The sequence below is a fragment of the Lepisosteus oculatus genome, chromosome 7 (genome assembly GCF_040954835.1).
Source record: "Lepisosteus oculatus isolate fLepOcu1 chromosome 7, fLepOcu1.hap2, whole genome shotgun sequence".
Classification (NCBI taxonomy): Eukaryota; Metazoa; Chordata; class Actinopteri; order Semionotiformes; family Lepisosteidae; genus Lepisosteus; species Lepisosteus oculatus.
The window spans coordinates 2796041-2806091 of NC_090702.1; the positions used below are offsets into that span (position 1 = coordinate 2796041).

General features: G+C 47.0%; 1 protein-coding gene across 3 annotated transcripts in view; it reads left to right on the forward strand.

Moving 5' to 3' along the window:
* tbc1d30 (TBC1 domain family, member 30) overlaps positions 1-8560 on the forward strand; it is a 39231-nt gene extending 30671 nt beyond the window's left edge. For 2 of the 3 annotated variants that reach the window (XM_069192033.1, XM_069192034.1), the window contains 4 exons: positions 981-1120; positions 3632-3841; positions 4716-4775; positions 5686-8560. In XM_069192033.1, the coding sequence (XP_069048134.1) occupies positions 981-1120; positions 3632-3841; positions 4716-4775; positions 5686-6452 (1177 nt within the window). In that variant the 3' untranslated portion in view covers positions 6453-8560. The remainder of the gene's footprint in view (positions 1-980; positions 1121-3631; positions 3842-4715; positions 4776-5685) is intronic. The other variant, XM_006633833.3, reaches the window with a different exon arrangement.
* The last annotated feature ends 1491 nt before the right edge of the window (positions 8561-10051 follow it).

Genomic DNA, 10051 nt, shown 5'->3' on the forward strand with positions numbered 1-10051 from the left:
ATTATGTGGGTCATTTTTAAAGTTTTGCCACACGGTGTGGATAAGATTTTGGACGAGTCCACAAAAACTAAAATCTAAATCCTTGTCATCAAATATCTGGTTCCTCGAGTTTATTTGTTAGGTGTCTGCCCAGTCCTGGACACACCTATCAGAGTCTTATTGCTCTGTCTTTACTGTTCCTGTAATGCTTGCCTGCAGTTGGATCCTCTGCAAACCTCAGCCTACTAAAACTGGATTCTAGGTAGTCTAGAATTTACTCCAGAAGTGTGCAAAGATATAATAAAAGAAGACGTAATATATAGGGAATAGAACTTGTACAGATTGTTAGAGAGTGGCCTAGTACTGTACAGACTCAAATGGGAAAGGTGTTATCTTGGGTAATGGTTGCTATGCAACAAAATGAAACCCTTTCCACTGTACCTGTCTCCTGTTTGTTTTGCAGGAGGTGAGATATGCTGTACTGTACAGTAGCATGCAAATATGTCTAATCTAGACAGGCCTTCCTGCGAATGTGCTGATACAGGCACGTATTTGAATAAAAACATGCCCCATTCATCCACACCCGATGATGAAACGGTTTGGAAATATTAGGACTGAAAGGAGCCACCAAGCAAAATCGTCCGAAAACTGCAACGAAAACCCCAACAGCTTTTACTTATGCCATCATCAGGAAAGTTTTTGACCCTGGGGTCAAAAAATAACGCCCTCCCCTTTCCTCTTCTTTCTTCCTGGCATCCTCCCCATCGCCTTGCCAAACGGAAGCTGAAACGGTAGAAAATTTGCTTTGTAAATCTCCTGCAGACAGGCAGAACCCTGCATTGCGTTTCCTGTTCCTGGACAGACCAGGGTTTTCTTGATGGACACGTAGTTACCATCCCTGATACACAGCGCCACCTAGTGGCGGACCTGAGTTAGTCCTCCACCCTACACGAGAGCATTCGGGGTGCGGTAAAACATTAAAGCTCTTTCCTCCCTTTCAGAAAACTAGGAAGGGGCCGGGACAGCGATGAAGAGATTGATATTGACGACGAGGACGCCCTGGTCAGTGCCATCGGATGCCTTGGGCCGCTCAGTGGACTTCTGGCTCCAGAGCTGCAGAGTTACCAGAAGCAGCTGAAAGGTGGGTCTGATCGGAGTTCTTCTTAGATCATTATTTAAACAGTGAGGAGTATGATGGCGTAACTGAGGGCTCAGCTGGAACACAAACCAGCAGGCGTGTGGGTCACCAGCAGCAGGAGTGGAACTGCACCTGCTATTTTTAGATTTTGGGGTTAGAAAGAACCAGCTTTGATGAGCCACGATGGAAGTAAAAAGGTACACAGCAACTTTTAAAACCTCCGACTTCCATCGCAAAAACAGACTAAAATTCCAGGTCTGCGCAGCGCCGTGTTCTGCGATTCAGAACGAGGCCACAAGTCCTCCGGTGAGGTGAAGCGGCCCTGTGACACTGTAGACAAGCAGGCTTGTGAATCCAGCTCTTCTAATCCAATAGAAATATCGCTCTCAGAAATAGTTCTCGTGAACTCTGCCTGCAGATCACGTTGGAACATTTCTGTGGTGAAATGTCTGCTGCACAACCTGTACTTATCCGCTCGTCCATCACAGTCCCTCAGTCAGTACAGGGACTAGTGAGCAGGAAGGGCTGCAATTCGCTCCAACTCTGTCTCTAGCCCACGGCAAGACCAGGGGTTTGCGACAACATGAAGACTATCCAGTACTTTGACAAAATTCACGATTTTGTGCTCAATTTAAAACCTGTCAAGTTTTTCCAGACCACGAGTGAATTGATTTTGCTGCCGCGATGTAATAACCGGTCTGAGCCTACAAGTTCCTCTTTAAGGAATGTGTCCCGCTGGCACTGCTTGGCTCGAGCCCATGTCTTCACCCCCTCATCTCCTGCTAGCGAGCGCCGCTCGATTTCTGTTTCCTGCCCTTTGACTGACTTGCACAAAGACAGGATGTCTGCCGAGATGCCAGCTGGGGGGTTTTGGGGGAGGCTGGCTATTCTGATAAGTCCACGCTTTTAAAGGTAACGGGTAAATAGAAAAAGGCAGCTTTGAGGAAACATCGAGCACTGGCTAAGGACAGGCTAGGGTAATCCAAAACCGATTAAGGGGGCTAAGGAAAATCTCTGGGTCTTGACCGACAGTCCTGTTCGGCACTAGCAATTCAGTTTTCCGGTTATATAATTAGGGCCGTGTGATATAAGCAGCTCCACCCTGTCCCAGAGCACCACTTACAACTTTAAAATGACCAATGCATTCTTGGAGATGCCAAAAACATGCAGGGCTACACAAAATACTTAAAAACCCAACTGAAATTGACAAATATATTTCTCTTTTTTTATCCCACCCTAAATAAAAGACCATTGAACCCCCTGCCTATGTGCTGCTGAACTCCCTTCACTGGCTCAAGAGGCTGAAAGAAAAATACTTGTTTGAACATGCCAGTAGTGTAGCTGGGATCACTGATGTAACACTTGCGACTACACTGTTCCTAATCATGGCACTGAACTGATCTGAGCTTCATCCAGCAGAATGGCTGTCTTTAGGAAGTTTCCTAGGGGAATGTCTGGACTGTTGTCAATTTGCCCAGCAGTTTCAGTTTTCCTGGCTGTATCATTCTTATTCTGTTTAATGTCTTGCGATGAAGAACGTGAATACGTCAATACCCTCTTTGCCGTAATGTGTACAGTGCATTTCACAACACACATGTCCTACCTGGTATTTCTGACAGTTAAATTCCTGAAGTCTGCAATGTGGTACCATAAGTCCAAGCTTTGGTTTATGTGAACTGAGTTAAAACTCAAAGATACGCCAGTAAGTGTTTTTTCCCCCCCATCCTCAAAATACAAAAAAAGATCCGATTTTTTTTAAAGCAGTAAATCCCAATTAATGTGACTGCAGTTGTTGTCGTTTCTCCTTTAGCAATGGCTGTTTGCCAAGCAGGTTTCTGCTGCGTTATAATGGAGGCTGCCTCAATGTCTGTCTGTTACTCGTATTTGGGCTGTGGTTTTTATGTGGCATGTATGTCATGTCTCAATTGGAAGCATCCAGAAAAATCCCGAAACAAATTCCCCCAATTTCTAGCTCTTAATTGGAGTATTCACGAGCACAGATTGGACAATCCTTGTGGGGTCTGCATGAAAATTCAGCTGCTAAGCACAAAACTAATCTCAACTCCCTCACGCTGAGTTAAATTTGTTTTAAGGCTTGTGTGAGGAAGAAACAAAAAGCCCTTTGGCAGACAGGAGAAGCCGCCATCTGGTACTGGGCTTGTAATTTGTGAGAAGCAAATTGGGCCAAGCTGATACCGGCAAGCCATGGGTGCCAGGCAGGGTACACCCTGGATGGGATGCCAGTCCATCACAGGGCACACAGAGCGACAGTGGGGTCAGTGTTTCCCAGGAGACTTTGGACTGGGGGAGGAAACCCACACAAATGCAGGGAGAACATGCAAACTCCACCCAGATAGCCCCCCCCCCACAATGCACAGCAATGCTAACCACTGCGTGAATTTTGGAATCGAACCCAGGACCCCAGCGCTGCTGACGTCTGCCTGCCCCCTTTGTCCCTTGTCTCGCCCTTGTCTGGTCTCGGCTGGCCCATGACGGTTGCGTTTCCCCGCCCAGACCACAAGGGGGAGCAGAGCCTGCGCTCCTGCGGGAACATCGCCGAGCTGAGCCCCGGCGCCGTGGACGCCAGTCGCAGCGACTACCAGGCCACCTTCAACAGCATGATGATGGAGCGCATGACCACCGACATCAGCGCGCTGAAGAAGCAGTACATCCGCATCAAGAGGAGGCAGCAGCAGCAGGCCAGCCTGGTCTACATCAAGCCAGGTACCGGATCTGGCAGCAGGGGGCTTTCTCTGAAAGCCTGAGCTGTCGTGGTGTTAAGAGTGCTCCCCTTTTAGAGCCTTCCAGCAAAACGTTTCAGAAGAGAAGAGGCTGTTCAGACCCTCTGGTCTCGTTCTGCAGTTAACAGCCAATCGATTCCAGGGTAGCGTGGAGGGGCTGCCTGTTCCACGCCCCCGCCACTGTTGGTGTAAAGAAGTGCCTCCTGTCCTGATGGGAGGGTCTCATCCAGTCCTTTACTTGAAAGGATCAGGGTAGTGTAGCTGGACGGCTTGTTCCACACCCCCGCCACTGCTGGTGTAAAGAGGTGCCTACCGTCCTGATTGGAGGATCTCATCCAGCTGTTTACTTGAAAGGAATCGGGGCAGCATGGCTGTTCCATTCACAGTACTGTACGGTTCGGTATGTTCATAATGTCGACGCCGAAGTGCCAGTTTGGATCATGTTGTTCTTAAACTGGGCAATTAAAGCAATTTAAAATATTATTGTTTTACCTGCAAGCAAAAGCCAAGCAACAGAAAGTTCCCAATCGCCCTGACTGTGTGTTTGTGCCTTTCTTGTGTTTTGGGGGCATTTTTAAACTGAATGCGATGATGTTAAGAGTTTGGTTTGCCACTTCGGTGTAGTTTACTGAGAGTGTAACGGATATGAAGCCAAGCGAATGACTCTTTCCCTGTCTAGACACTGAATATAAGCAGTATATCCTCATTCCACATGATCCTTTGGTTGACGGAGGGAGATTTTTACCCATCAGGCCAATTGCTCGGACGCCGAGATGATATGGCAGACAACGAGACCGAGCGAGAGGAAGCCTGTTCTTTTCCCGCAGCCCGTGATCATCTTTGTGTTTTATTCTCAGGCCTGGAAGTCGAATCAGATCCTGGGATCGCAACAGATCCCAGGAGCCAGATGAGCAATGGTACTGGAGGCTACTGTTTAACCTTTCTTGTTTGGTGCAAGGCTTCTTTCTGCTGGGACTTTGGTGGGGGGGAACAGAAATCATGCTTCGTTTAGAACGTGCAGTTCTCTCAAAGGATAACTGCTGTTCTCAGGAATGTAAGGTCCATCTACCAGGCAAAGAACCAGAGAACACGCAGAAGCAACAACAGGAAGCCAGACATTTTGTCTTGCCCCGCTACTGGTGCATTGCATTATAGGAATATTTGAGATTCCCTGAAACAAGGCTGCTTCTTAACGTAACATTACAATCGTACAGGAGAGCGCAAGAGTGGACTCAAACGAGAGGGAAATCAGCCCCTTGCTTGTTTGGAAGTTGGGGGAATCGAAAAAAAATTGCATCCAGACGTTTCTCCAAGGTTCCCTTCAGGAGCCTTGACCGCCTGGCTAGGGAGGTTGTTCCCGTCACCCGCAACTCTGTGTGTAACGCAACATGTTCTGCTCTCTGTTCACAATGCATTCCCTTTCAGTTTCCAGCTGGGGCACTGGGCTTATTTAATCGCCACGTTTGCTAAACAAATCCCTTTTAATTCTTCTTGTTTCTAGACTGAAGAGATAATAACAACAATAATAATAATATAAACCTTTGATTGTAAGGCACATTTTCAAATCCAAGGATGCTGTCTATTATTATTATTATTATTTGTACAGCCAATGTGTTAAACCCTGTTCATCTTCTATATATTCATAATAAAAATCAAAATGCGAAGCACACTGATGATTCTTCCCTGCAGCAAAGATGATGATTGTCTTTCAGCCAAGGGGTTTCTGAGTCAGTATAAGGGGAAGCAGGACTGTACCTCTGGTCGTGGTGGAGGATGAGCTGTAGCTCGAGTCCTGTCGCTGACTGCTGTCTCTGTGCCTTTTCCCAGACAAGGGCCCGGCCACCAGCCTCCTCCCCTCCCAGATCCCCCAGTCGCCCGTCATGAACCACCTCCTGCTGGGGAAGAAGCTCAAGCCGAGCGAGAGGGGCTGCAGGAATGCCATCGTCCACGTGCCGGGCTCCGGGAGCCCCCCGACGCCCCAGGAGGACCTCAGGGCCAAGCTGAACTCCCCCTGGCGCACTCACGTCCGCGTGCACAGGAAGAACGTGGCCAGGGCGAAGGGCCAGCTGGGATACGGAGACGCCCTCGGGCTCATCGAGGGCCGCGGTCCGACAGCGGAGGGGGAGCCGGGAGAGACCTCGCTGAAGAACGAGGAGGAGGAGGAGGAGGAGGAGGAGGAACGCAGGGCGGAGCAGAAGGTGGACGGCCAGTCCCCGGAACCCGTTTTCCGGGACCCCAAGGCCAAAGCCGAACTCCAGGAGGTCCTGCAGCAGCTGTCCTCCCTGGGCTTGGAGCCCGGCGGCCCTGGATCCCCCGAGCAAGAGGATCCCCCCCCCTGCAGGAGGAAAACCTCGGATTCCTCCAGCTCGGACAGCGGGGGCTCCGTCAAGCGGACCCCGCTGGCCAGCAGCGCCGCCCCCGCGCCCCCAGCCTTCTGCCCCTTCCCCAGCGTCAAGCCCCCCAGGAAGTCGGCGGCAGCCAGGAACTTGGGGCTGTACGGGCCCACGTCTCGCACCCCCACCGTGCACTTCCCCCAGCTGAGCAAGAGCGTCAACAGAGCGGCCAACGGCGCCGCTGGGCCCAAGATCCGGTGATCATGGACGCGTTGTTTGTTTCTGGTTTCCGAAGAGCCGTACCGTACCGCTCTCTCGCTCAGATTCACGTTTCGTGACCGATCGGTGTGCCCCGTCTAGATCCTAGTCTTGAGGGGGTCCAACGAGATGGAAGGTGACCGAAGGGGGCGGACGGGGTGACGTGGCACAGGTGGAGACGTCGTTTTCCTCTGCTTTCTGGCAGCCCTGCACTTTCGAACACGGCGATATATTTAAACAAGCTAAGAGTGTACGCTTCCTAAAGAGACCAGTATGATCTATACTGCCAAAAAAAGGCTCATAGCCCTTGGTCTTGCAGAATAAATAGTAAAACTGAACACAGGTGCATCATGTTAGAGGAATATCTACGACTTTCGGTCTTGTAAATCCCTGGTGATTGAGTAGCTCTTGGCTCTAGCTGCAGGGATTATAGTTAAACCTCTCACCCTCTTGTGTTTTCCTTAGGGCACGCCTTAAGTCAAGGTGAATAGCACGTGCAAAAGGATGAGCATTAACTTGACCCTGGAGGTCTCCTGAAATGTGTCAGAGCGCTTTTTAAACAAAGCACTCTGACAAAGGTTCAACATCACGACCTTAGAAATTTGTTCTCTGCTCACATCATTTTTGGGGAAAAGGTTCTGCGTCGGGTCTTTGCCATTTCTTCGTCATCTGGTGATGAAAACCCCGGTGTAACGTCTTAAGAATTATCCCCCCTGTGTAGAAATTGAAGATCGACATTTGATGACGAAAAACTGGTCTAATGTCATAATAAGAAATGTCCACCAAAGTCAAAGAGTGAAGATCAAAATTTAGCATGGGCGATTCAGCTCCGGAGTTCTCTTCTGAAAGATGTTTGAAATATGGAAATAGGAACTAGGAAGTGGAGATTCTCCACCTCCAAAATGTTTTTTTTGTCCTATTCCCTATTCAGATTCTAGTCTGTAGTAAACCCATCTTAAGGCGTGTACCAGTGACCCTGTGAAGCAGGCCAGTTCTCTGAGCAAGTTTATACAGCCTGAGTGCCGCCAACCCATGTTTCAAGTCATGCAGGGGACAGATGATGACACTTGGCACCCAAACTAGACTGAACGTCCCTCCTAATGTGCTATACGAACACCCAAGGGCTCAGGTCAGCGTGAACCTAACGCCAACCTCTGATCAAGGGCCCGTTTTTCAGTTTGGGGCTTTGTCTGGTCCCAGGGGGACAAATGTAGGCCATGTGCTTTCAGGAGCATATATTAGCACAATTTCTGAGCACTGTGGCTCTCCAGCCTCGTTGAGGGGGGATAACATCACTCCAAAATGAAGGCGGAAAGCCCAGTGGTTTATATGGATGTATGACAATTTATTTTTCTCCGTTTCATGCAAATGTTATCCAAATTCTCATGCTCTGCACCTAAAAAGTTTACTGACTTAGATCTAGAGCTGTAGAACTCTGTAGACACACACTAGACCGAATGTTTACCATGTGTGGTTGCCTCTGAAAGTGTTTTGTTACTGTTTAAACTGACAGATGTTAATGTGTCACAAGAGATGCCTGTGGACTGTATTTCTCTCCAAGATAGTACGGGAATTGTTTTTTTTTGCGATTACAAATTAAGTTTCTCCCCCTCCAGCTCGTGAGTTGTGGAAGAATTTGTATTTCTGGAAGCTTTGAGCATGAAACGCCCGATTTCAGTTGAGATAAAGGCACAGGACTGCACGAGACAGTTTTTCGAGCTACCCCTTTTATTGTCTGCTTGGAAAATAAGACTTAGCCAAGGAACTGTCGATAATGATGTCATTGTAGGGGGCTGCAGTGTTACCAGAGAAATGTGTTCCGCCTCTCTTTGTGTTGTCATGGTAAAGTAAAAATTTTGGAGATGTATTGAATTTAAAATGGGTTAGAAACGAGTCATGGATTTCTAGAAAACCTTTAAAGATTAATTGCACTGTAAATCACAGGGGATTTATTTTTGTTGCCTGTTAAGTTACTGGCCTATTTAAGTTCATTCCTGTTGTGAGGGGATGTGGTGTATTTGCAAGATTAAGAAGCACAGCTCATGAAACCTAAGCATGATACTGCACACTTGGCACTGCAAGGAAAAGTCTATTAAAACTATGAACCTTTATCTTTTGTTTCCAGTTTCCAGTGTTTTTTTTTTGTTCTCTTGTGTACAATTCTTAAGAAAACAGTTACACTTAATTCACCCATGTGAAAATACTCCTGACCCTTGTTATGAACCATTCATTATGGAAGGATTCGTTTCGCTAACGGGTAAACAAATAGATCAGAAACCAATTCAAATATTAAGAGATACTGGAGCAGCCCAGTCGTTTATTGTGGCGGATGCACTGCCCTTGTCTGTTCAATCTTTCTGTGGTTCGAGTGTATTAGTTCAAGGCATCGAAATGGGTTTTATGAAAGTGCCTTTACACCATGTACATCTACAATGTGGTTTAGTTACTGGATTTGTTAGAGTTGGGGTACGTCCTTCGCTACCTGTTAAAGGGGTAAACTTTATACTGGGAAATGACCTGCCTGGTGGAAAGGTTAAGCCAGTGTTAGAAATAATGGATGAACCGGAAGCTCATGCTCGCGATGAACTACTAGAAACATTTCCTGATACATTTCCCGCGTGTGTAGTTACTCGTGCTCAATCAAAGAAACTAGGTGACTTAGTAGATTTGTCTGAATCTTTTTTAGTACATGAGGACAAGAAACAGTCCTCAGCAAAAAGACTAGATGTAGGATTGGGTGTTCTGAATAATGAAATAAAGGGGAAATTATCTCGGGAACAGTTAGTAGCTGCTCAGAAAGTGGATCCTTCTTTAGCTAAATGGGTCTCTTCTGTAATTAGACTTGAGGAGGCTAAAGAGAAGAAAACTGCTTATTTCATGGAAGACGGGTTGCTTATGCGAAAATACTAATACTACAGTAGTGTTCCAATACTACAGTAGACCTGGACTGGAATGTAGTATTTCAGATAGTGATACCATTAGGCTATCGTAAACAAATACTTGCTCTCGCCCATGATCACCAATTATCGGGTCATTTGGGAATCACGAAAACATACGATCGTATCCTTAGACATTTTTTTTGGCCTGGTTTGAAGTCTGACGTTGTTCAATTTTGTAAAGAATGTCACACGTGCCAACTTACTGGAAAACCAAATCAGGTGATTCCACCTGCTCCGTTGTACCCAATTCCAGTTATTGGTGAACCTTTTGAACATGTCATTGTTGATTGTGTTGGACCACTACCGAAATTTAAATCTGGAAAACAATTTTGGTTAACTATCATGTGTGTTGCTACAAGGTTCCCAGGAGCAATTCCACTTAGAAAAATTACTGCGTCTAGTGTTGTTAAGGCACTCATTAAATTCTTTTCAACGTTCGGCTTACCGAAAATAGTACAGTCTGATCGAGGCACAAATTTATCTAGACTTTTTGCACAAGTATTACAGTCTTTAGATATCACACATCGGGTGTCAAGTGCCTACCATCCTGAAAGTCAGGGAGCTCTTGAAAGATTTCATCAAACAATGAAATCTATGTTAAGAAAGTACTGTTATGAAACAGGAAAAGATTGGGATGAAGGCATTCCATTGATATTATTTGCG